This window comes from Hemiscyllium ocellatum, chromosome 28 (genome assembly GCF_020745735.1).
Source record: "Hemiscyllium ocellatum isolate sHemOce1 chromosome 28, sHemOce1.pat.X.cur, whole genome shotgun sequence".
Lineage (NCBI taxonomy): Eukaryota > Metazoa > Chordata > Chondrichthyes > Orectolobiformes > Hemiscylliidae > Hemiscyllium > Hemiscyllium ocellatum.
This window is the reverse complement of record NC_083428.1, coordinates 48508748-48535916: the sequence shown is the minus strand read 5'-3', so window position 1 is coordinate 48535916 and position 27169 is coordinate 48508748. Positions and strand designations below refer to the sequence as shown.

The window sequence follows — 27169 nt, the reverse complement described above, 5'->3', positions numbered from 1 at the left end:
TGGCAAAGACTGGCAAGTAGAAGTCATGGTAACTGCAAGGTATGACTGATGGAAAATGCTAAATGATTCAGTTCGCCACTAACAGCTGAGATTTATCATCAAGACCCACACAGAAATCCTAGGATCATTCGCAGGTTTGTGTTGTTTGCTGGATCCCATTCCTGCAACGCATCCCAGCACATCCTATGCCTGGGAACTGGGATGGAGGTCAGCTGGGAATCCCACTCCTGATTGTAAAACAAACCTCTCAACATGCTTGGGGGTAACAGGCTGAGGAGAAAAATGGAGGGAAATTAATCAGGAAGCCAGACAAGCATGTGAAACAGTTAGAAGTGGAAAGGGGTGTTGATCGCAGTGAGGTGAAGATTGGTTCCTCTAGGGTAGTGGGTAACAGGTTGATCTCTGAGCCAGAAACTCCAGGTTCAAGTCCCGCTCTCAGACTGGATGACCTTGAAAGGTGTATTCCTAATGTTGCCAACCAGGTCAACGATCAAACTTCACTTTCTTCCGTCATGCACGGCAGTGGAGGAATCTCCTGGTCAGCTCTGTTTGATGTGGAGTGGCACCTCTGAAGCTGTAGTCTCTGATGGAATGGTTGCCCCAAGAAGCACACGCTTTGTCTGCCTCATAGAGCATTAAAACTGGGAGGAGTCCTGCACAGTAAGAGGGAGGAAGCCTGTCCAGAATCAAACACAGCATTATTCAGTTGAATTTCTCTCATGTTTATAACCCAATCTAACTCTGTGTTTGTATGAAGGGTGAAAGTCCCAGAGAGTCTCTCTGCTCAATTGGTAACTACGCTGTGTCTGCATTAGTTTCCTCTGGGTGCTCCAGTTTCCTCCCACAGCCCAAAGATATGCAGGTTAGGTGAATTGGCCATGCTAAATTGCCCATAGTGTTCTGGAATGTGTAGGCTCGGTGGGTTAGACAGGGGAATGTAGAGCAGTAGGATAGGGAATGGATCTGGGTGGGTTACTCTTTGGAGGGTCGGTGTGGACTTGTTGGGCCAAATGGCCTGTTTCCACACTGTTGAAATCTATAATTATCTATGATATGTTGATCCTGCTCCCTGGGTGCAGTTTAATCCTCATAGCCCAGTCAAACAAGTTAGAAAGATGTCACTGGTGAACTTTACACGCTGTGATCTCAGCTTCATATCTGTCAATCCCCTCCACTGAACAGGAGCTGTTCCTTCACTCGTTACACTGGCTTCTATGTTACCTTAACGCATCATGGAGTTTACAAATCACTGCTGCTATTGACTGCAGGAGCACATTAAAATTCTACAGCCTTCTCATCGTCAAATTCCTTCAAATCATACTTGTGCTACGTTGTTCAAAACTGGGAGTGGGGTTGACAAATAAGGAGAAACTTAGTGGAAGATTGGCAATCAGAGAATGCACATTGCAGAGGATTTACAAAATAATCAAGGGGTGGATGAAGCTGAATGTTTTAACACATTGAATTGGTATTACCTGGAATACATTGCTGGCAATCAGGGAGGAGGTAGAGGCAGAGTGAATGCAAACTTTCAAAACGGAATTGGATAAATAGTTTGAAAGGTAAATTTGTGTGAATATATAAGGAAGGAGCAGGTGGCTAATTGAATTGCTTTCATAAAGAGCAAGCATGTGCCAAAGACTGAAGAGCCTTCTCTGTGCAGTCTGATTCCAAGTATCTACATTAATTTGTTCAGCTTACAGCTAAAATGGTGGTGTGATTCCTGTGGTGATTGATTGATGTGGCAGTCCTGCAGGTCAGAATGGGCTGCTTCTATTTGAGACTCTACTTCTACTCTGGGTATTATGGTAATGCGAGACACTAGCTGAATAATATTCAAGTGTTGGTGGTCACTTAGACTGCATTTTACTGCTGGATCATATGCAGGCAGGCATCATGAGGCTGGACCAGAACAGGTTGGAATGTTTTTTTAAGATTACTGATGAATTATCTCAATATCTCTTTCCTTCTTGCAGCAACACAGGTTTTTTTTTGTCATTGTCTCATCGAATAATCCTTTTCTTTCTTGCTTTCTCAGGATGTCCGAGACTTTGTTTCAACAGGAGAGGCTCCAAGCTATCGCGGTGAGTCTATATATAACTTCTCTTCTTTCTCTGATCCTCACCCGTTCTGCTAAAGAGGTGTTGTCCAGGGAAAGCCCACTCTAGCCACTTCCTGGGCTCAGGCTGACCCTGATCCCCAGTGAGATTAAAATGGGGCAAATGTGTGAAATTATCATATTTTTTAAATATGATGGTACCACCCAGCAGCTCATTGGCAACCTCAGGAGGTCCAGAGTCACCTTATCATTGCTTATTAATCTTGGCTGCATCTTATAGGCCTTAAATTTACTCAGGTATCTGAGCGGGATTAATCTTTGCATCAATCTTTAGAATAGGATATATTTTTGTTGAAGGCCTTTCCTGTTTAAAATGGTCCTGACTGAAAACATTTGTTTTTATTGTCTTCCTGCAAACATTGATTGAGATTCTGCACATTCCAGCATTAGGACTGTTTCCAATCATTTTCTGTAAGGGTTGTGAATGTATTGACATTGACTCTGTGTCGGTCTCTATTTCAAAACAACTTTCTTATCAATGTCGAATTAATTTCTCTGTCCATTTTCAGAATTAAAAGCATGCATTGTGAATATTAAATAAAAGGGAAGTTTCAGGATGCAAAAGATTATTTATCCCTTTTACTTGGCAGCAATCGTATTCTGAGGGGGAAGAAGAGCAAGGCGATTTTATTTATAATAATTTAATGCTGATGGAGGGATCTGTTTGATCGATGAGACTGAGGATATTAATATGTCCAAAGTGGCTAAATAAATAATGTACCTTAAAGTCAGGAGTGGGACTGGGTATTGCAACAGCAACAACATAGGGAGTGGAATTGTCGCTGGACTAGAAATCCGGAACCTTAGGTTAATGTTTTGGGAACATAGGGTTCAATCCTACCTGACAGATGGTGAAATTTGAATTCAATTGAAAATTTGCAATAGAAGCTGGGCAAGCTGGGACTCTTTTCCGTGGAGCATAGGAGGCCAGAGTGTGATTTTACAGAGGTTTATAAAATCATGAGGGATGTAGATAAGGGGAATAGCAAAGATCTTTTCCCTAGGGTGGGGGAATTCAGAACTAAACAGCATTTAAAGTGAGAGGGGGAAGATTTAAAAGGGAGCAAAGGGGCAACTTTTTCACACACAGGGTGGTGTGTGTGTGTGGAATGATCAGATTGGGAAATCTGGTTAGCATGGACAAGTCGGACCGAAGGGTCTGTTTCCATGCCATATGACTCAATGACAGACAATTGTCATAAAGACCAATCTGGCTTATTAATGTCCTTTCAGAATAGAAATCTGTGAGTTTTACCTGGTCCAGGCTCTGAACTTCTGAAGAACAGCCTTATCGGACTTGAAATATCAGCTCTGTTTCTCTCTCTCCAAAGAGATTACATAACCCGTTGAGTTTCTCCAGCATTTTCTGTTTTTCTTTAATTTCCAGCAGGTGACTATCTTGCTTTTATTCAAGTGGTTATATAGTTTCCATTAGTCTGATTTTTAGCCCATGTATTATTGAATCCAGATTTCAGCATCTGCAATGGGATGATTTAAATCCAGAGAATTAATAAGGGTTTCCAGATTTCTACCCCAGTGACATTACCATGAGACTACATCTCCTCTGAGTGAGGTTTCCATGCTATTATTGATAATGGTCCCATAATCAAGACCTCATCCATCATTAATCCCTCATTGGATATTGATTAACGGTGTGGATTAGTTCATTGAAAACATTAAAACATATTATAAGTAACAAAGCAGAACAGCAAGGCAACTGATTTCTGTGAGCGCATGTTGCAAACCCAGAGCAGACACAATGTCAAGCACATTTGCAATATTGTACATTCATTGCTCATGGAGTCCTTAAAGGTGAACTTTATTAAAGGTAAGGTAAGCATGCAATAGTGCTAGGATGACAGCCCATGCAAATTTCTACTGTGTGTCTCGAGTTTCAAAGAGTAAGAAGCAATCTCATTGAGACAAAGGTCTGAAGGGACTTAATGGGAAAAGTGCTGAAAAATGGTTCAATTCTTAAAATATCCAGGGGCACAGTTTTAGGACGAGAGACTGATCATTTAGAACTGAGACAAAGAAAAATCAGAAAGTTGCAAGCTATGGTGTTACCTCCCCCAAAGGGCAATGGTTGTTCCCCCCATTGAATAATGTAAATTAATTAATTATTTTATTGTTGTCACATTGAGATACAGCGAAAAGTGTTGTTTTGCATGCTATACAGGCAGATCGTACCATTCAAAAAGTATCAGAGTAGCAAAACACAATATAGTGTAACAGCCATAAAGAAGGTGCACAGAGAGAGATCAGAATTAGCATTTGAGACGTTTGTTCCAAACTCTGATAACAGGGGGAAAGAAGCTGGTCCTGAATTTGTTCGCAAGTGTATTCAAACTTTTACACCTACAGCCCAATGGAAGAGAATACACAACCAATGTGGGAGGGGTCTTTGATTATTCTTTACTTTCACAAGGCAGCAGGAATTATAGATGGAGTCAATGGATGGAGTTATAGATGGAGTCAATGGATGGAGTTATAGATGGAGCCAGTGAATGAAGTTATAGATGGAGACATTGGATGGAGTTATAGATGGAGTCATTCGATGGAGTTACAGATGGAGTCATTCGATGGAGTTATGGATGGAGCCAGTGGATGGAATTATAGATGGAGTCATTGAATGGAGTCATAGATGGAGTCAATGGATGGAATGATAGATGGAGTCAGTGGATGGAATGATAGATGGAGTCAGTGGATGGAATGATAGATGGAGTCAGTGGATGGAATGATAGATGGAGTCAGTGGATGGAATGATAGATGGAGTCAGTGGATGGAATGATAGATGGAGTCAGTGGATGGAATGATAGATGGAGTCAGTGGATGGAGTTATAGTTGGAGTCAGTGGATGGAGTTATAGTTGGAGTCAGTGGATGGAGTTATAGTTGGAGTCAGTGGATGGATTATAGATGGAACCAGTGAATGGAGTTATAGATGGAGCCAGTGGATGGAATTATAGATGGAGTCAATGGGTGGAGTTATAGATGGAGTCAGTGGATGGATTATAGATGGAGCCAATGAATGGAGTTATAGATGGAGACATTGGATGGAGTTATACATGGAGTCAATGGATGGAGTTATAGATGGAGTCAATGTATGGAGTTATAGATGGAGTCAGTGGATGGAATTATAGATGGAGTCAGTGGATGGAGTTATAGATGGAGTCAATGGATGGAGTTATAGATGGAGACAGTGAATGGAGTTATAGATGGAGTCAGTGGATGGAGTTATAGATGGAGTCAGTGGATGGAGTTATAGATGGAGTCAGTGGATGGAGTTATAGATGGAGTCAGTGGATGGAGTTATAGATGGAGTCAGTGGATGGAGTTATAGATGGAGTAAGTGGATGGAGTTATAGATGGAGTAAGTGGATGGAGTTAAAGATGGAGTCAGTAGATGGAGTCAGTGGATGGTGTTATAGATGGAGTCAGTGGATGGAGTTATAAATGGAGTTACTGATGGAATTATAGATGGAGTTAGTGGATGGAATTATAGATGGAGTAAGTGGATGGAGTTAAAGATGAAGTCAGGGGATAGTGTTATAGTTGGTGTCAGTGGATGGAGGTGTAGATGGAGTCAGTGGATGGAATTATAGATGGAGTCAGTGAATGGGAGTATAGATGGAGTCAGTGGATGGAGTTACAGATGGAGTCAGTGGGTGGAGTTATAGATGGAGTCAGTGGATGGAATTAAAGATGGAGTCAGTGGATGGAGTTATCGATGGAGTCAATGGGTGGAGTTATCAATGGAGTCATTGGTTGGAGTTATAGATTGAGTCAGTGGATGGAGTTATAGATGGAGTCAGTACATGGAATTATAGGTGGAGGAAGTAGATGAAGTTATAGATGGAGTCAGTGGATGGAATTATAGATGGAGTCAGTGGATGGAATTATAGATGGTGTCAGTGGATGAAGTTATAAATAGAGTCAATGGATGGGATTATAGATGGAGTCATTGGATGGAGTTACAGATGGAGTCAGTGGGTGGAGTTATAGATGGAGTCAGAGGATGGAATTATAGATTGATTCAGTGGATGGAGTTATCGATGGTGTCATTGGATGGAGTTTACATGATTGATAGAATTTTAGTACAGGGAATGAAGGGGTATGTGGAACAATCAGAGAGGTGGGGTTGAATCCTGAAGTCAACCACGGTCTTACAAATTAGCAGAGGAGTTTCACTGAAGGAACTGCATGGTCGACTCCTGCTCCTAGTTTGTATTCTGGCGGGTGGAGGTGGGCTGAAGCTAGCCTTTGTGAGGAGTGCCATTATGAATCAGGAAGCTGCTTTACATGGCACCCTACTGCTTCAATGCACGTTGTTGGATCCAAGTTTTGCCACCAGCAATAACTAACTTTCTCCAGTGAAATCCCTCCACTCACTATCATCTGTAATTTCAGCCTATCTGTATTAAAGACCTTTAGGTGTAGACCCCTTTATTGTCTGTCTGTATCTCTGGCATACAACATTTATTTGTTTTCCTTTGTATAAATAATAAAACTGAAAATAAACGTGGTTGAAAATTGAAAATAGATGATCTAACTAATGAACTATCTGTGCAGTGAAGTTCTGTGACTGTGGGAATACTCCAGTTTAGACCATTCACATTGTTAGTGAACCTTGTTTATGTCCAGGTGAAGATTAGGAGCGGGGGTGGGCTAAATAAAAGTAGGAAGGTGTTGACTGGCACATCATTAATGCTGACCCACGGTGTAGATGTCACAGCATCTGTGCACCTGCCACACAGCTTTAGATGCTAACTGTGGCTTACTTGGTCGCACAGCCACCTTCTAATCCTAAGACTCCGGGTTCACGTCCCACTTCTCATGCTTGAACGTTAAGATGAAGGTAACACAGTGGCTTCACAGCACCAGGGACCTGGGTTCGATTCCAGTCTTGGGTGACTGCGTGACGTTTGCTCATTCTCCTCATGTCTATTTGAGTTTTCACCGGTACTCCAATTTCCTCCCACAATCCAAAGATCTGCAGGTTCGGTGGATTGGCCATGGGAAGTGCCGGGTCACAGGGATGGGGTGGAATGTTCTTTGGAGTGTTGGTGTGGATGTGATGGGCTGATGGGCCTGTTTCCACATCATAGGGAGTCTATGATAGCCCAATACATTGCTGAGAGAGCAGCACCCCTTCCAGAGGAGATGGTAAACTGAAGCCTCATGTGCCGAGTTGAGTGTGTCCTATGCTGAAGAAGAACAGGAGAGCTTTCCCTGGTTCCCTGATCAATATTTGTATTTCAATCAACAGCCTCACAAAAGATGGAAATCATGGGCATTCTTGTGTTGTTTTGTGGGAGCTTGCTGAATGTAGATTGGTTGCTGTGGTTCTAGTGCATTCAAATGGGGATCACACATGAGAAAATGTGCCCCATTAACTTTGAAGTGTTGAGAGAGTACTGGTGGTTGTGATGGTTGCTATGTATATGCCTTTCAAGGGAAGTTTCTACTTTACAGTGTGGTGGCTCAGTGGTTAGCAACTGCTGCCTCACAGCGCCTGGAACTCAGGTTCGATTCCAGCCTCAGGCAACTGTCTGTGTGGAATTTGCACTTTTGCCCTGTGTCTATGTGGGTTTCCTCCAGATGCTCTAGTTTCCTCCCACAGTCCAAAGATGTGCAAGTTAGGTGGATTAGTTCTATGAAACGTGGTGACAGGAGAGTCTGAATGAGATACTCTTCAGAGGGTCATTGCAGATTTGATGGGCTGTATGGCCTCTGTCTGCACTGTAGGAATTCTGTGTTTCCCTTTCAGAATCTATTTTGTTGTAGATTTTTTCTCTCCTCTTCTGAAGCTGTTAGTTTTTGCAACAATGACTCCAAAGTACAATTGAGATTGGGCATCATGGACTGGGCTGGCATTTATTACCCATCCCTTGTTTGACCATTTCAGGGCTAGGTAGGATTCAACCCCATTGCTGTGGGTCATGTGTAGGCCAGACCAAGCCGACAGATTGTCTTTTTAAAATTGATCAAGTTGAGTTTTTTCTGATAAACAGTGCTGACATGTTTTGCATTTTTTTATTGCACATTTTTATGAATTGACATTTCACCAGTACCATGGTGAAATTTGAACCCGTACACATAGAAAATTAACCTGAGGTTACTGGGTTATCATTATCCCAGTGAAATCACCACTACACCAGTGCTTCCCTGATTTTTCAATGATATTTTCAAGGTATTTTCAATTGCATTGAGTCAATAAAATTATCTGGGCCTAGTGGGAATTATGTTAGTAGTTCAGTGATAGATTTCTTGCCTGCCACATGGGAGGCCCAGGTTTGATTCCCAGCCAATATATGGCACTCCTTTTCTTCTCTTCTAGGGCCCTGTTGTGGTGCAGCATCCCTACCCATGGACCCAGAGTCTCAGGTTCAAGACACATCTGCTTCAGTTTGATTAAAGAACTTCTTTTTTTAAATCTCACCTTGCTGACTTAGAAAGCACAAGTCTGGGGATAAGCGTGCTGCAAAATTAATCACTTTCTTGTGAAAGAACCCGCCAGTTAAGTTAACCTTGTGAATTCAGGGATAGCTGTAACATGTGTGCTGAAGCACTGGGGAAAGTGCTGATGTGGGGCTGGTAGAGGAAAGCACAAAGCATGGAGGGATTGAACAGCAAGCCTCAATGATTAATTAACACAGCTAACATATCTGAGGCTTTGTAAAGGGAGGAGGTCTGTATCCCAAAGACGTAGAGTTGTAGAAATGTACAGCATGGAAACAGACCCTTCAGTCCAACTCGTCCAGGCTGACCAGATATCCTAAACTTATCCAGTCCCATTTCCCAGCACTTGGCCCATATCCGTCTCAACACTTACTATTCATATACCCATCCAGATGCCTCTTAAAAGTTGTAATCATACTGGCCTCCACCACTTACTCTGGCAGCTCATTCCATTCACGCACCACCTTTGCATGAAAAAGTGGCCCATTAGGTCCCTTTTAAATCTTTCCTCTCTCACCCTAAACCTATTCCCTCTAGTTCTGGATTTCCCCACCCCAGGGAAAAGACCTTGTCGATTTACCCTATCCATGTCCCTCATGATTTTATAAACCTCTATCAGGTCACCCCTCAGCCTCTGATTGTCCAGGGAAAACAGCTCCAGCCCGTTCAGCCTCTCTCTATAGCTCAAATCCTCCAACCCTGGCAACATCCTTGTAAATCTTTTGTAAACCCTTTCAAGTTTCACAAAATTCTTCCTAAAGACCAGAACTGTGCACAATATTCCATTTGAGCAGACTCTTTCCAGATGTTCCTGTAATTGCTGCAGAGATGCAGAATTTTATTTAAGGAGTGCAGAAGCGATAATTTGCCACTCAAGCAAGATAAATGTCATCTCCCTTTCCTGGTTGGGTTTTCAGAATGTCAAGATGTACTCAGATTCTGATGGAGGAACATACATATAGCATCCCGATTCCATTCCATTGTTAGGACACAAGAATTGTCAGAGGATTGAGGCTGTGATTGGCGCTGGGGTGACACAGTGGCTCAGAGGTTAGCCCTTCTAGCACCAGGGATCTGGGTGCGACTCCGGCCTTGGGCAAATGTCTGTATGGAGTTTGCACATTTGCCCCATATCTGCATGGATGTCCATGCTAGGTGGATTGGCCATGAAAAATGCAGGATCACAGAGATGGCACAGGCCAGGGTGGGGATGCTCTTCGGAGAGTCAGTACAGACTCGAACCAAATGGCCTGCTTCCACACTGTAGGGATTCTATGGTTTTTAAAATTCTGCCGGCCTTCAGAGAATGGTTGTCAGACACTGCGCCACCGAGACCACTTGTCCCACAGCCAATGAACACGAAGGGCCAGAGTTGGTGTGACTTCAGCCCCTCCATTGGATAGTCAGGTCCTCACTTAGACAGTTACCAGCCCATATGATTGGCCAGTAGCAGTCTAATCTCAGCCAATCAGAAGCTGCAGTGGGCACAACAAACCATTGGAGTCTCTGGGAGTCCAGGAGTGGGACGGATATTGGGGGTTGCTCAGGACAGCGAGGGGTGTAGGGGAGTATGACTGCGGTGGTTGAACAAAAGGATGATGGACCTATTGGTGGGAATACCAGAAGCGGGAGGAGAAATGAAGGGACATCTGTAAGGGGTGGGTGGACATTGTGTCCAGGGGCACTGGATGTTGAAAGGAGGTCATTGATTAACCCACCCACTTCCTGCCTTGGGAAAGAGACTCAGTTGACACTCACTGAGATGAGCAGAAATCAACAGGTTACAAATCCACAGTATTCCTCTCCCCCCTCGAGAGGGGTTACGGCTGTTCCGCCATTGAATGTGTTCAGGGTCAGAATGGACAGCTTTTTGCTGTCTTGGAGAATGAAGGGATATATGGAGCTGTCAGAAGGTGGAGCCGAAGCCTGGAATTGTTCAAATTGGCAGGATCACTGAGCCATCAAACACCAGCTGGTGAACTTAGGCTCCATTGGTACGTAACCTGGGCACAAGGCATCAACATTTAATAACCAGGAGCGGGGTGGTGTCACTGTGCTTGGGGTAGGGAGGGGGTGAGGCTTCCCAGGCCAAAAGCAGTTCTAGGTTCCATGATGTCAGTCACTGTCCCTGGATGAAACATCATGGGAACAAAGTCACTCCCTGAATTGCTTACCAATGCAATGCTATCAAATGACCTGCTGGTTGAATGCTCAATATTGTTTTGGAAACCAGGGAGATGGCCTCTTGAGACAGCAAATAGTGCTTCCATTTCAAATCTCGGTCAACAAAACAGCATCTCCTACAATGCAGCATGCCTTCAGCGCTAGTCTGGTGCATTAACCTAGCTTTGGTGCTGAAGTTGCTGGATTAGGACTCAAACCCACAAGAAAAAGAAGGAAGCATATGTAAGGTATAGACAGGAGAGATCGAGTGAATCCTTAGAAGAGTATAAAGGCAATAGGAGTATACTTAAGAGGTAAATCAGGAGGGCAAAAATGGGACATGAGATAACTTGGCGAATAGAATTAAGGAGAAACCAAAGGGTTTTTACAAATACATTAAGGACAAAAGGGTAACTAGGGAGAGAATAGGGACCCTCAAAGATCAGCAAGGCGGCCTTTGTGTGGAGCCGCAGAAATTGGGGGTGATACTAAATGAGTATTTTGAATTAGGATATGGAAGATATAGATTATAGGGAAATAGATGGTGACACCTTGCAAAATGTCCAGATTACAGAGGAGGAAGTGCTGGATATCTTGAAATGCGTAAAGGTAGATAAATCCCCAGGACCTGATCAAGTGTACCCTAGAACTCTGTGGGAAGCTAGAGAAGTCATTGCTGGGACTCTTGCTGAGATATTTATATCATCGATAGTCGCAGGTGAGGTGCCGGAAGACTGGAGGTTGGCAAACGTGGTGCAGCTGTTTAAGAAGGGTGGTAAGGACAAGCCAGGGATCCGTAGACCAGTGAGTCTGACGTCGGTGGTAGACAAATTGTTGGAAGGAATTCTGAGGGACAGGATATACATGTATTTTGAAAGGCAAGGACTGATTCGGGGTAGTCAACATGGTTTTGTGCATGGGAAATCATATCTCACAAACTTGATTGAGTTTTTTGAAGAAGTATCAAAGAGGATTGATGAGGGCAGAGCGGTAGATGTGATCTATTTGAACTTCAGTAAGACGTTCGACAAGGTTCCCCATGGGAGACTAATTAGCAAGGTTAGATCTCATGGAATACAGGGAGAACTAACCATTTGGATATATAACTGGCTGAAAGGTAGAAGACAGAGGGTGGTGGTGGAGAGTTGTTTTTCAGACTGGAGGCCTGTGACCAGTGGAGTGCCACAAGGATCGGTGATGGGTCCTCTATTTTTTGGTAATTTACATAAATGATTTGGATGCAAGCATAGGAGGTACAGTTAGTAAGTTTGCAGATGACACCAAAATTGGAGGTGTAGTGGACAGTGAAGAGGGTTACCTCAGATTACAATAGGATCTTGATCAGATGGGCCAATAGGCTGAGAAGTGGCAGATGGAGTTTCATTCAGATAAATGCGAGGTGCTGCATTTTGGGAAAGCAAATCTTAGCAGGACTTATACACTTAATGATTAGGTCCTAGGGAGTGTTGCTAAACAAAGAGACCTTGGAGTGCAGGTTCATAGCTCTTTAAAAGTGGAGTCGCAGGTAGATAAGATAGTGAAGAAGGCATTTGGTATGCTTTCCTTTATTGGTCAGAGTATTGAGTACAGGAGTTGGGAGGTCATGTTGTGGCTGTACAGGACATTGGTTAGGCCAAAGTTGGAATATTGCGTGCAGTTCCGGTCTCCATCCTATTGTAAAGATGTTGTGAAACTTGAAAGGGTTCAGAAAAGATTTACAAGGATGTTACCAGGGTTGGAGGATCTGAGCTACAGGGAGAGGCTGAATAGGCTGGGGTTGTTTTCCCTGGAGCTTCGGAGGCTGAGGGATGACCTTTTAGAGATTTACAAAATTATAAGGTGCATGGATAGGGTAAATAGACAAAGTATTTTCCCTGGGGTGGGGGAGTCCAAATCTAGAGGGCATAGGTTTGGGGTGAGAGAGGAAAGATATAAAAGAGACTTAAGGGGCAACTTTTTCACACATAGGGTGGTACGTGTATGGAATGAGCTGCCAGAGGAAGTGGTGGAGGCTGGTACAATTGCAACATTTAAGAGGCATTTTGATGGGTCTATGAATAGGAAGGGTTTGGAGGGATGTGGGCCGGGTGCTGGAAGGTGGGACTAGATTGGGTTGGGATATCTGTTCGGCATGGACGGGTTGGACTGAAGGGTCTGTTTCCATGCTGTACATCTCTATGACTCTATGACTCTGAGCTTGGTGGGACGACTAACACAGCTGGGAGAATAGAGTCACAGCTAAGAGGGGCTTGTTGCAAATGTGAGAATGCTACATACGTGCCGCTGTGCTACAGGTGGTTTTGTTGGAAGTGTGTACTGATGTCTCCTCAGAATTTGCTGTAGTCTGCAAGTCTCTGTATAGCAACTCCATCTGTGGAAGCACAAACTGTGCAAAAAAAACAAAGTGCTGATTCCTTGTCAATTGTTACCCAGTGTAGGGTCATTATTCACTTGTCCCTTATGTTAAGGAATAGTAACCTGATACTGAGGAGCCAAATTTTTACAGAGGCTGGAAGGTTCTACAGAATTCTAAAGATGGTGGACATTGCTTAGCTGAGGAGATTGCACCTCCATCTCCATCAGATGGATAGACAATATGTGTTAATGACTTAGAGGAAGGCAGTGAATGTACTGTAGCCATATTTGGAGTCAACATTAAAATAGGTGGAAAATCAGGTCGCAAATGGAATACAAACAAGCTACAGAGAGATATTGATAGGTTAAGAGAGTTGGAAGAAAGTTGGCAAATGGAGTATATTGTGGGAAAATGTGAAGCTGTTCATTTTGGAAGTTGTGAAAAGCTATTAGCAAACAGGATTAAGAAAAGCAAGAAGGTAACCAGGGAAAGGGTTGGCCCACTCAAGGACAAAGGAGGGATTGTATGTGTGGAGCCAGAAGAAGTTGGCGAGGTCCTCAATGAATACTTTGTATCAATATTCACCAAAGAAAAGAAAATGGTGGAGGATGATCTCAGGGAAGGGAGTTTCGAATTTCTAAGCAAAGTTGCTATTAAAAAGTAAGAGGTGTTGTGCATCTTAAAAAGTATTAAGGTGGATACGGGTTAGCACTTCTGCTTCACAGCACCAGGAACCTGGGTTCAATTCCACCCTCAGGTGACTGTGTACAATTTGCATATTCTCCCCGTGTCTGCGTGGGTTTCCCCTGGGTGCTCCGGTTTCCTCCCACAGTCCAAAGATGTGCAGGTTAGGTGGATTGGCCATGCTTAATTACCCATAGTGTCCAGGGGCGTGCAGGCTAGGTGGGTTAGCTGTGGAAAATAGAGGGTTACAGGGATAGGCTAGGGAGGTAGGTATGGGTGGGGTGCTCTTTGTGGGGTCACTGTGGACTTGATAGGCTGAGTGGCCTGCTTCCACACTGTAGGAAAGAAAAACGATGACTAAGTTCTGGGGTCCTGATGGAATCTATCCCAGAATATTGAGGGAGGCAGTTGCTGGAACATTGGCAGGCATCTTTGTATCTTCTTTGGCCACAGGTGAGGTCCCAGAGGACTAGCAAATCGCCAATGTTATCCGATTGTTTAGGAAGGGTCACAGGGATAATCCTGGAAATTACAGACCTGTGAGCCTCATCTCAGTGGTAGGAAAATTATTAGAAAAGAGTCAAAAATACATGCATTTTGAAGCAAATGGATATATTAATGATAGACAGCGTGGTTTTGTGCAGAGGATGTTCTGCCTCACTAACTTGATTGGGTTTTCTGAGGAGATGATGAAAATGATTAAGGGAAAAGCAGTTGATGCTGTGTATGTGGACTTTCAGTAAAGTCTTTGACAAGATGCCTTATGGCAGACTGATACAAAAGGTAAAGTCACATGGTATCAGGGTGAGCTAGCAAGATGGATACAGAACTGGCTTAGTCATAGGAGACAGAGTATAGCAGGGGAAGAATGCTTTTTGGGATGGAGGATGGTGGCTGGTGGTGTTCCATAGAGGGCCTCTGGTGTTTGTGGTCCACAGAAATGATTTGGTCTAATTAATAAATTGAATGATACAAAGATTGGTGGAGTTGCAGATAATGAGATTGTCCAAGGATACAGCAGGATATAGGACAGTTGGAGGCATGGGCAGAAAAATGACAGATGAGTTTAATCCAGACAAATGTGAGGTGATGCATTTTGGAAGGTCAAGTACAGGTGGAAATTATACAGTGTACCCTGTACAATGGTAAGACTCTTAGGAGTATTGAACTGCAAAGAAATCTGGGTGTTCAGGTCCATAGATCATTCAAGGTGGCAGCGCAGGTAGATAAGGTTTAAAAAAGGCCGATGGCATGTTTAGCTTCATCGGAAGGGGGATCGCATATAAGGAGGGCTAAGTTATGCTGTAGCTTTATAAAACTTTCATGAGGTCACAATTGGAATATTGTGCACAGTTCTGGTCACCACACTACCAGAAGGATGTGGACGCTTTAGAGAGGGTACAGAAAAGGTTTACCAGGATGTTTCCTGGTATGGGGGATTTTAGCAATGAGGAAGGGTTGGATAGACTGGGATTGTTTTAACTTGAACATAGGAGGTTGTGGGGTGACCTGACAAGTTTATAAGATTGTGATTGGTACAGTTAGAGTGGAAAGTCTGAGGCTTTTTCCCAGGAAGCAGACACAATAGCAGCCTTCAAGAAGTCCTTGAGTGAATGCATGAATAGGAAGGGAATGGAGGGATATTGATCCTGTAAGTGAAGACAGTTTTAATATGGAGGGGCAAAATGTGTCAGCACACGCTTGGAGGGCTGGAGGGCCTGTTCTTGTGCTGTTTTGTTCTTTGTTCTTTGGAAGGAAGAAGAAAGTATTATTTCAATAGGGAAATTCTGCAGAAAGCTGCAACACAGAGGGAATTGGGGGGACTTAGGCACACAACACAGAAAGCTAGCATGCAGTGGCAGCAGGTAATCAGGAAGGCCAATGGAATGTTGGCCCTTATTTCAATGGGTTTGGAATATGAGAGCAGGGAAGTCTTACTGCAACTGCACATGTGAATAGTTTTGGTTTCCTTATTTCAAAAAATATATTATTTCATTGGAGTCAGTACAGAGGAGATTCACGAGGATGACCACTGGCATGGAGAGATTGTCTTTTGCGCAAAAGTTCAACAGGTTGAGAGTGTACTCACTGGAGCTTAGAAGAATGAGACACAATCTCTTTTAAGTTCCATAAGAATCCTACATGTTTCAAAAGATAAATGCTGAGAGGGTGTTTCCCCTCGTGGGAGAGTCTGGGACCAAAGGGCACAGTCTCTGAATAAAAGAGAGCCAATTTAAAACTGAGATGAGGAGGAATTTCTTCTCTTGGAGGGTTATGAGTCTTTGGAACTTTTACCACTGGGAGTTGTGGGGGCAGAGTCCTTGTGTATATTTAAGGCTGAGATTCTTGATGAGGAGGAGAATAGAGAGGGATGGGAAAAGGCAGGAAAGTGGGCGCAGAGAGTGCCAGGTCAGCCATGATCCCCACTGAATAATGAAGCAGGCTTGAGGGACTGAATGCTCCTGTTCGTAGTTGTTATGGTCTTGGAGATTCAATTTTTGCTGGTGGGGGAAAAGAGAATGTGTGTGATTCCTACAGGAGAGCCACCCAAACTCTCAGGGTTCCATTTTGGAGCTCCATTTTGTCGACTGAATTGTCATAATCTGGCAAATAAGTCTGTGTAATTGTAATAAAAAGCAGTTTTTTAAAAATACCCCACTCTTTCTTTAATAAAAACTGCTGTCACTCAGGAGTAAAGTAACATCCTCTGCTGGCTGCTTTTATTGATAGGCATAGGTTAAGAAAGTTCTGCAGTTTCAATAGAAGTCTTTCTTGACATTTTCCAAAGGTTGTCATTATGAATGTTTGACAATTTCTAAAGTTACAATTATCTCAGCCAGAGTTCTAAATTCATACTTTGTTTGACAGGTTTAAAAGATTATTAAAAGGCTGGCTCTGACTCTGATTAGGGCTGTCTTTGATTTGGAGTCTGAATAAAAGTTTTTTTTACAACCAGAGATAAACAATTTGCTGAGACTTAAGGGTTTTGAATGGATTTTATGAAAGGAGGGTTTTATCACTATTAAATGTCTAAAAACAGGAGCTGTATCGGGTAGCCTATTATGTTTAGCTCCACAAGAGTTCTGAGATCTACCTCTGTTGGATCTTGGGTGATTGGTATGGAGGAGGCATGGTGAGTAAGAGGGTGATGTCAGAATGGTGTGAGTAGGCTTGGACACTGGGAAGCCATTGAGGTGTGGGTGAGAGGATGAAGGAGTATGGGGGATATGAGTTCTAGAGGGATTAGCAATTATTAAAGCTATTAGGATTAAATGCCAGAAGGCAGAGGTAAGCTTTCTAAAATGGTCTGTATCTACAATGTAGCTTAGCTGTGCTTCCAGGGTCGGTAATCCCAACTATCACAGACCCAGAGAATGTTTCAGGGTCTTTTCTGCTGAGGCAGCTTCAATAACTTGGGGAATTTTGCAACTTAAGCTAGCTGCCTCCATAGTCAAGCTCCAGCCCTGGGATTTCCATACACCATCGATTGCCATCAATCTACCGAGAATACATACTGGGGGCTGGGATTCAGAACACAGGCACTGGGGAGGGCCAATGCTATCACCTAAATTCTTCAGCATATTACCTCTGCTCCTGACAGTGTTGAGATAAGAAGGGCCCATTATTTTATGCTGCAATGTCCAAATTATGACCTTCTTTTTCTCATGTTAGAGTTTACGGTTTGCAGCTAACTTACCAGCTGAGATTTTGTCTGGGAGAATGACCCTGACCATCCACTTGCTTGACATTTCAATAAGTTATCTTTGCCCCTGTGTTGACATTGCCTGTCCTGGGTCTGTTGTTCCAGTGAAGCCCAATGCAAGCTGGAGGAACAACACCTCATTTTTCACAGTCACTTTACAACCTCGAGGACTCAACATTAAGTTAAACAAATTCTGATAGTCCTGCATTTTGATTGCACCCTCTCTCTTCCCATATTGTTTGCATGTGTTTGCTCTTAGTGTAGCAGTCCTATTAACGCCTACCATTAACACCTTTTCTTCCTCCATATCGCTCCTGTACTGCCATTAGCAAGCACTTGGCTTTTGTGATGGGCACCATTTGTTCCACTTGCTCCTCCTCCACTTTTCTTGACAGCAAGAAAAATTGTTTTCTGGCCCCTTTCAGATCCCAAAAAAGTCAGAGTGGGCTCAAAATGTTAACTCTGTTTCTCTCTCCTGCTCAGTGTCTACGTCATTTTCAGTTTTTCTTTAAAATCTGCGCAGTACTCTGTTATTTAACAAGAGATGGGAGCAGTTTCCAAGTGATTAATCCAACCCCCTGGAGCAGCCAATTGCTACTCAGATGGTGGGTCATCTTAATGATGATGGGCAGGCTCTTAGAGGTGGTGGCTTGACCAAAGGTCTTGCAGCTTGGAGGGAAAGGGTGCTTCAAAATGGAGATGGATCTCAGCACTATCCCTAAATCCTTAATGATCACACTGGAGGCAGTAGCTGCACCTACACAAGGATGGATGGACAGAAAGAGTCCCTCATTTGGAGCTCTGCCCTTGGCCAACCACTGGGTGCTCATCTCCAAGCCTGAAATGGGCTTCTTCCTGTCCGAACAGGAAGCCTGATTGAAAAATCTGTGAACGGCATCTTCCTTCAATTGCCCTCAGTGACAGTGGCTACATTAGAAGGTCAGAAGCTGGGAATCCTATGGCAACTAACTCACCTCTTGAACCCCCTGTCCACCATCAATGAGGAGCAAGTGAGAAGTGTGATGAAATAGTTCCCATTTGCTCTGGATAAGTGCAGCCCCGACAACACTTAAGCTTGACACCATCCAAGACAAAGCAGCGCCCTTGATTGGCACTACATTGACAAGCATCCACTCTGTTCCCCACCGATATTCAGTAGCAGCAGTGTGTACTATCTACAAGATGCATGGCAGAAATTCACCAAAGATCCTCAGACCTTCCAAACTCATGACCACTACCATCTAGAATGGCTAGGGCAGCAGATATGTGGGAATACCATCCCGTGCAAGGTCCCCTCAGAGCCACTCACCATCCTGACTTGGAAATATATCACCATTTTTTCGCTGTCACTGGTCAAAATCGTGGAATTCCCTCCCTAAAGGCATTATGGGTTAGCCCACACTAGGTAGACTGCAGTGGTTCAAGAAGGCAGCTCACCACCACCTTCTCAAGGGACAAGTACTAATGCTAGCCTGGCCAGCGATGCTCACATCCCACAAGTGAATAGAAACTTGCACTGTCTACATACAATACCCTTTTTGTAGGCATCCATTAAAGTGCTTCAATGTCTTAATGGAGCCAGGGAGTCAGTATGGCAGCTGCTGGGATTATTTATCTCCCACCCACCATTCCTCCCTCCTCTTTGTCTTCAAATTTAGCTGCAGAATCCCAGTTTAATGTCTCATCTAAAAGATAGCAGTTCCAGCACTCAGTAGCTCCTCAATTCTGGAGGATCAACATCCACATTCAGGGATTGAGACCTGCTACACCAGACCTTCAATAATCAGTCTCCCAGACAAAGCTGACTCAAGCCATCAGCTAATACAGGCCTGAGGTCACTAATCCACCATTTACCATAGAATAAGAACCACACACACTCCTTACCACCTGAAGCAGATGTTTGCTTTCCTTTCATAGCGTCCAGAGACAGGACCTTCAGCCAAAACTGGTCCATGCCGAACAAAATATCCATCCACATTAACCCAATTTCCCTGCACTTGGCCCATATCCTTCTAATCCTTTCCTATCCATGTATTTGTCCAAATGCCTTTTAAATGTTGTTAACGTACCCACCTCAACCACTTCCACTGGCAGCTCATTCCCTATGCATGCCACCCTCTGGGTAAAAATGTAGCCTCTCGGGTTCCCTTTTATTCTTTCCACTCTAACCTTAAACTGATGCCCTCCAGTCCTCGATTCCCCAACCCTGGGAAAAAGTCTGAGTGCATTCACCCTATCCTTGCCTCTCATGATCTTATACATTTCTGTAAGATCCCCCCTCAGTCTCCCACACTCCTAGTTTGCCCAATCTCTCCCCATAACTCTGACTCTTGAGTTCTGGCAACATCCTTGTAAATTTCTTCTGTATTCTTTCCAGTTTAATAACATCTTTCCATTTGCAAAGTGACCAAAACTGAACACAATACTCCAAGTGTGGCCTTATCAATGACCTGTATAACTGCAAAATAACTTCCCAACTTCGGTACTCAATGCCCTGACTGATGAAGAGTAGTTTGCCAAAAGCCTTCTTTACTGCCCTGTCTACCTGTGACTCCACTTAAAAAAAAACAAATTGCTCTGGTTAAGGAGGAGGCAGGATTGCACTCTCCAACATCCCAGTATCTCACTATGCTACCACCAGTCCCCCCTATACATCCCTCCCGTACTTCATGTGTCACCACCCACCCCTGCAGCTACTGGGCAAGCCACATGTGGAGTTGTGACAGACAGCCTCATAATGAGAATCAGCATATCTGGCAGCATTTATGGAGAGGAATCAGAGTTAACATTTCGGGTCCAGTAACCCTTCATCAGAACATCCTCTACAAATCCCCCACATTCTCCCTAGAGTGCAGTGACCAGAACTGCACACAATACTCCCAAGTTTGTCCTGACCAAAGTCTTATACAATTGTAAGGTAAGTGTGCCTTACGCCTCCTTTACTAGCTTATCTACTTGTGTTGCTACTTTCGCTTGATTGGAATTGAGCTCCAGGCTTGAATACAGGCCTAGAGTGTCAATGAGGAAAGGTGGTCTAAATTCAAGAATCCGAGCTGAATAGGCAGGGAATACAGGGATATGGGCCAGGCACAGGCAGATAAGACCAGGTGAGAATGGCATTATGGATGATACAGACATGGTGGGCCAAAGGCCTGTTCCTGTGCTGGACCGTTCTGTTATTTGAGGTAAAAACAAGAACTGCAGATGCTGGAAACCAGAGTCTAGGTTAGAGTGGTGCTGGAAAAGCACAGCAGGTCAGGCAGCATCTGAGGAGCAGGAAAATCGACGTTTCAGGCAAAAGCCCTTCATCGGAACGTAGCCCTCCTATGTTCATTGAGGGTCTGAAGCAAACAAAAGGCATTCCTTGGAAATGTTTGTTTAATGAGGTAGATGTATAAAGTATCTTGAAATCCTGAGGCTCCATTTTCCAGATATAATCGAGGGAATTAATAGTCAGATAAGCAAGAAGTGTTTCAAATTAACAGAAAAAATATCAGTTGGGGAATGTGGCAGGCAGCAGGTGATCTTTCTATTTGTCGAGTTAAATGAAAGGATCACAGAGCAAATCCTTTATCTCCTGATTCAAGAGAATTTGTAAGAGAATTTGGGCTGATTAGTTGAATTTTACTGCTTTGGAGCAGAAAGCAGTCAGGCATTTTAGATCATTATCCTAAATCCAGGCCTAGATTTATCACCACAGTGGAGAGAGGCCTGACCAGAATGGATGAGGCCCAACTTGTAATTCTCATTCCCAAACACAGCATTTCCCATTCGAGTGGGAGCAGGAAAGTGGTTGGGTTGGGATTTGACATGTCCTTTTTGTGGGCAGCTAGTTATTTAAATTAACATTTACAACCAATGAAATGGGATTTTGTCAGCCTTGGAGTGTGAAACCTAAAGGATTGAAATGGTGGTGTACCTTTCTGGCCTGATTCCTTGGACACATTTGGAAGCGGCATGGTGCCCTTTAAGGGAGGTAAGGACCTTTCTGGGTTTATTAAACGTATATATAATTACGTTTATAAAATGCATAAACTTATCAATGAGCCATGCTCAATGGAGCTCTGAAAAGACCTGTTAAAGGTTTAAGAAGCACCCTGCAAAGGGACCTGTCAAATATGTCAAGAAGTTTTGACAAAAACACTTGTCAAAGAGAGCTGTCAGACTCTTAAAGCATTTAAAAGTCCTGCCCTTTAAGTCCTGCCCTAGAATTAGAAACAAAAACAGAAATTACTGGAAAAGCTCAGCAAGTCTGGCAGCAGCTGTGAAGAGAAATCAGTTAGTGTTTCGGGTCCAGTGACCCTTCCTCAGAATTAGAATGAGCTTGATTGTCACATGTACTCATTTAAGTACAGTGAAAAGTTTATAAGTCACCACTTATGGAGCAATATACGGTATCAAGGTCCCTAGGTAGAGCTGCTTAAGTACAAATTTTCAGTGGCAAAAGTTAGAAAAATAAAGGAATAAAAAAATCAGTAATAAATTAGTAAAATTGAGAAATAAGAATTCAGAAAATGACAGAGGATATGAGGAGCAGTAGGGTGACCATCTGTCAGATTGCCACAAAACTTCCACTAATAAGAATTTACTTTTATCTAGCTGCTTTTAAACATAATTCAAAGGGACCGTGACACCCTTAACTAAAAGAAAACTATCATGGATGTGAGAAATCCAAAATAAAAACAGAATGCTGGAGAAACTCAGCAGCATCTGTGAAGATAGAAAGAGAACTAACATTTTGAGTTCAATATGACTCTTCTTCAGCATTGAAGGGCACTGGGGAATGATGGTAATGCTGGGGAGTAGGAGTGAGTGGAACATATGATCAGGGTTCCGAGAGTGAACAATGAAGTGAGTGCTAATAATTGAAAGGAGAGATAGGAATGATAGCTGTGGATAGTCAAAAATAGATTGGTTTTACTAACAGCAAATCTACACGAACAGAACACTGGAGGAGGGGAGGGCTGTAATCAACGCAGAGGACCGAGTTCATGCCAAAGTTGTTGGGCTCAACGTTTAGCTCTGAAGGCTTTAAAGTGACAACGTGGAAGATGAGATGTTGTAACTCCAGCTCGCACTGAGTTTCGCTGGAACATTGTAACAGGTCCAGGACAGAATGAGAACAAGATGGTGCACTCAAATGGTGAGCAATTGAAAGATCAGGGTCACTGTCGTGGACAAAACAATAAAGGAAAGCAGTACCCAGTCTGTGTTTTATCTCCCTGCTATTAAGGAAAACCACCTTGTGAGTAGTGAAACAGAAGACTAGGTTAAGAAAAGGTGAAGTGAAACGCTACTTCAGCATGAAACCAGGCTGTTTGGCATATTGAATCACACCAAGCATCCCACCCAGACTCACCCCTCCACTCTACAATTCCCATTGCGAATACTTTTAACTTATACACCCCGTTCAGTGTTCAACGATGGTCAATCCACCTATTCTGCACTTTTTGGACTGTGGGAAGAAACCAGAGCACCCAGAGGAACCCACACAGACATAGAAAGAACATGCAACCTTCACACAGACAGTCACCCGATGCTGGAATCGAACCCAAGTGCCAACCACTGAGCCACTGTGCCACTCGTCACTGGGCAGGAAGTGAAGAGTGAGGAAGGCAAAGAGCAAGTGTGACTGGATGGGGAAGTGTGATGGGGAGTGAGAAAGTGATGGAGGAGGGGACCAGGTAGTCACAGAGGGAACAGTCCCTGCAAAATGCAAACAATGGAGGGGATGGCAAGGTGTGTTTGCTAGCGACATCCTCATGGAGGTGGTGAAAATGGAGGAGGGGTATTGTGGAGTCCGGTGGGGTGGAAAGTAAAAACAGAGGGAATCCTATCATTCTGAGAGGAAGAGGAAGGAGGGAGGACAGAAGTGTGAGATGGGTTAGGCAAAGAAAAAGTTTTTCAGAAACATCCCGGTGAACATTGGAGTTGGAGTTCAGAAGTGACAGAGATGGAAAAGCTGGACAAGTGAATGGAGTCCTGACAGAAAGCAGAGTGTGATGAAATATAGTTAATTATAGTTGGCACTGACCCTACGACAGTGCAGCACTTCCTCAGTACTGACCCTCCATCAGTTCCTGTTTCCTCGGTACTGATCCTCCAACAGTACGGCACTTTCAGCACTGACTCTCCAACAGAGCAACACTCCCTCAGCACTGACCCTCTGACAGTGCGACTCTCCCTCAGCACTGACCATCCAACAATGTGGCAGTCCCTCAGCACTGACCCTCTGACAGAGCGGTGCTCCCTCAGGACTGACCCTCCGACAGTGCGGTGCTCCCTCAGCACTAACCCTCTGACAGTGCGGCATTCCCTCAGCACTGACCCTTTGACAATGCGGAACTCCGTCAGCACAGGCCTTCTGACAGTGCAACACTCCCTCAGTACTGACCATCTGACAGTGCAGCGCTCCCTCAGCACTGACCCTCTAACAGTGCATCCCTCACTCAGCAAAGACCCTCCGACAGTGCGGAACTCCCTCAGTACTGACTATCTGACAGTGTGATGCTTTTTCAGCACAGACACTCTAACAATGTGGTGCTCCCTCAGCTCTGACCCTCTGACTGTGCAATGCCTCAGCAATGTCCCTCTGACAGAGCGGCACTCCCTCAGCACTGACCCTCTGATAGTGCGGCACTCCCTCAGCACTGACCCTTCGACAGTGCAGCATTCCCTCAACACTGAATCTCCGACAGTGCGGCAGTCCCTCAGCACTGACCCTCCAATAGTGCAGTGCTGCCTCTGCACTGACCGTCAGACAGTGCGGCGCTCCCACATCTCTGACTCACTGAGAGTGTGGCACTTCCTCAGCACTGACCCTGTGACAGTGCAGTGCTCCCACAGCACTAACCCTCCGACAGTGCAACACTCCCTCAGCACTGACCCTCCAACAGTGCAGCACTCCCCCAGCACTGAGCTTCTGACAGTGCGGTGCTCCCTCAGCACTGATCCTCCGACAGTGCAGCATTCCCTTAACACTGACCCTCTGGCAGTGCGGTGCTCCGTCAGCACTGACCATCCCACTGTGCTACACTCCCTCAGCACTGACCCTCCGACAGTGTGGTGCTCCCTCAGCACTGACCCTCCAACAGTGTGACACCCCCTCAACACTGACCCATGACAGTGCAACACTCCCTCAACACTGATCCTCCGACAGTGTGGTACTCCCTCAGCACTGACTCTCCACAGTGCGACTCTCCCTCAGCACTGACCCTACAACAGTTCAACATTCCCTCAGCACTGACCTTCTGACAGTGCGGTGCTCACTCAGCATTGATCTTCTGACAGAGCAGCACTCCCTCAGCACTGACCCTCTGACTATGCAGCACTGCCTCAGCAGTGATCCTCTGACAGTGCAATACTCCCTCAACACTGACCCTCTGACAGTGAGGCACACCCTCAGCACTGACCCTCTGACAGTGCAGCACTCCCTCAGCATTGACCCTCTTACAGTACAGCGCTGCCTCAGCACTGACCCTCTGACAGTGCAGCACTCCCTCAGCATTGACCCACTTACAGTACAGCGCTGCCTCAGCACTGACCCTCTGACAGTGCAGCACTCTCTCAGCACTGACCCTCTGACAGTGCAACACTCCCTCAGCACTGACCCTCTTACAGTGATGCACGCCCTCAGTACTGACCCTCTGACAATGCGGCAGTCCCTCAGTACTGTCTCTACAAAAATGCAATGATCTCTCAGTACTGACACTCCAACTGTGTGGAACTCCTTCAGCACTGACGCTCCAAAAGGCAGCATTCCCTCAACACTGACCGTCTGACAGTGAGTCGCTCCTTCAGCACTGACCCTCTGACGGTGAGGTGCTCCCTCAGCACTGACCATCTGACAGTGAGGTGCTCCCTCAGCACTGACCCTCTGACAGTGCGGCAGTCCCTCTGCACTGTCTCTACAAAAATATAGTGATCTCACAGTACTGACACTCCGACTGTGTGGCACTCCCTCAGCACTGACCCTCTGACAGTGAGACACACCCTCAGCACTGACCCTCTGACAGTGTAGCGCTCCCTCAGCACTGACCCTCTTACAGTACAGCGCTCCCTCAGCACTGACTCTCTGACAGTACAACGCTCCCTCAGCTCTGACCCTCTGACAGTGAGACGCTCCTTCAGCACTGACCCTCTGACAATGCGCCAGTCCTTCAGTATTGTCTCTACAAAAATGCAGTGATCTCTCAGTACTGACTCTCCGACTGTGTGGTACTCCCTCAGCACTGACCCTCCGACAGTGCAGCATTCCCTCAACACTGACCCTCTGGCAGTGCATTGCTCCATCAGCACTGACCCTCTGACAGTGTAGCGCTCCCTCAGCACTGATCCTCTGACAGTGAGGCGCCCCCTCAGCACTGACCCTCTGACAGTACAGCGCCCCCTCAGCACTGACCTTCTGACAGTGCAGCACTCCCTCAGCACTGACCCTCTGACAGAGCAGCACTCCCTCACTATGGACCCTCTGACAGTACAGTGCTCCCTCAGCACTGACCCTCTCACAGTGTGGCAGTCCCTCAGTGACTCTACAAAAATGATCTCTCTGTACTAACTCTCCGACTGTGTGGCACTCCCTCAGCGCTGACTGTCTGACAGTGCAGCATTCCCGCAACACTGACCCTCTGGCAGTGCGGTGCGCCCCTCAGCAATGACCCTCTGACAGAGAGGCAGTCCCTCAGCTCTGACCCTCTGACAGTGTGGTGCTCCCTCAGCACTGACCTTCCTACAGTGCAACACTCCCTCAGCACTGACCCTCCGACAGTGCAGCACTCCCCCAGCACTGAGCTTCTGACAGTGCGGTGCTCCCTCAGCACTGATCCTCCGAGAGTGCGATGTCCCTCGGCACTGATCCTCCGACAGTGCGGCACTCCCTCAGCACTGACCCTCCGACAGTGCAGCACTCCCCCAGCACTGACCTTCTGACAATAAGGCGCGGTCTCAGCACTGACCCTCTGATAGTGAGGCGCTCCCTCAGCACTGACCCACTTACAGTACAGCGCTACCTCAGCAATGACCCTCTGACCGTGGAGTACTCCCTCAGCACTGATCCTCTGACAGTGAGGCGCTCCCTCATCACTGACCCTCTGACAGTGCAGCACTCCCTCAGCACTGACCCTCTTACAGTACAGCGCTCCCTCAGCACTGACCCTCTAACAGTGCAGCACTCCATCAGCACAGACCCACTGAGAGTGAGTTATTCCCTCATCACTGACCCTCTGACACTACAGCGCTCCCTCAGCACTGACCTCTGACAGTGAGGCACTCCCATAGTACTGACCCTCTGACAGTGCAACACTCCCTCAGCACTGACCCTCTTATAATACAGCGCTCCCTCAGCACTGACCTCTGACAGTGAGGCACTCCCATAGTACTGACCCTCTGACAGTGCAGCACTCACTCAGCACTGACCCTCTGACAGTGAGGCACACCTTCAGCACTGACCCTCTGACAGTGTAGCGCTCCCTCAGCACTGACCCTCTGACAGAACAGTGCTCCCGCAGCAGTGACCCTCTGACAGTGCAGCACTCCCTCAGCATTGACCCTCTTACAGTACAGCGCTGCCTCAGCACTGACCCTCTGACAGTTCAGCGCTCCCTCAGCACTGACCCTCTGACAGTGAGGCGCGCCCTCAGTACTGACCCTCTGACAATGCGGCAGTCCCTCAGTACTGTCTCTAT

At 45.4% G+C, this 27169-nt stretch overlaps 1 protein-coding gene across 2 annotated transcripts in view; it reads left to right on the top strand.

The window, feature by feature from the left end:
- LOC132829107 (paralemmin-1-like) overlaps positions 1–27169 on the top strand; it is a 300302-nt gene that overhangs the window by 110902 nt on the left and 162231 nt on the right. For both annotated transcript variants that reach the window (XM_060846425.1, XM_060846426.1), the window contains exon 2: positions 2039–2084. In XM_060846425.1, coding sequence (XP_060702408.1) covers positions 2039–2084 — 46 coding nt within the window. The remainder of the gene's footprint in view (positions 1–2038; positions 2085–27169) is intronic.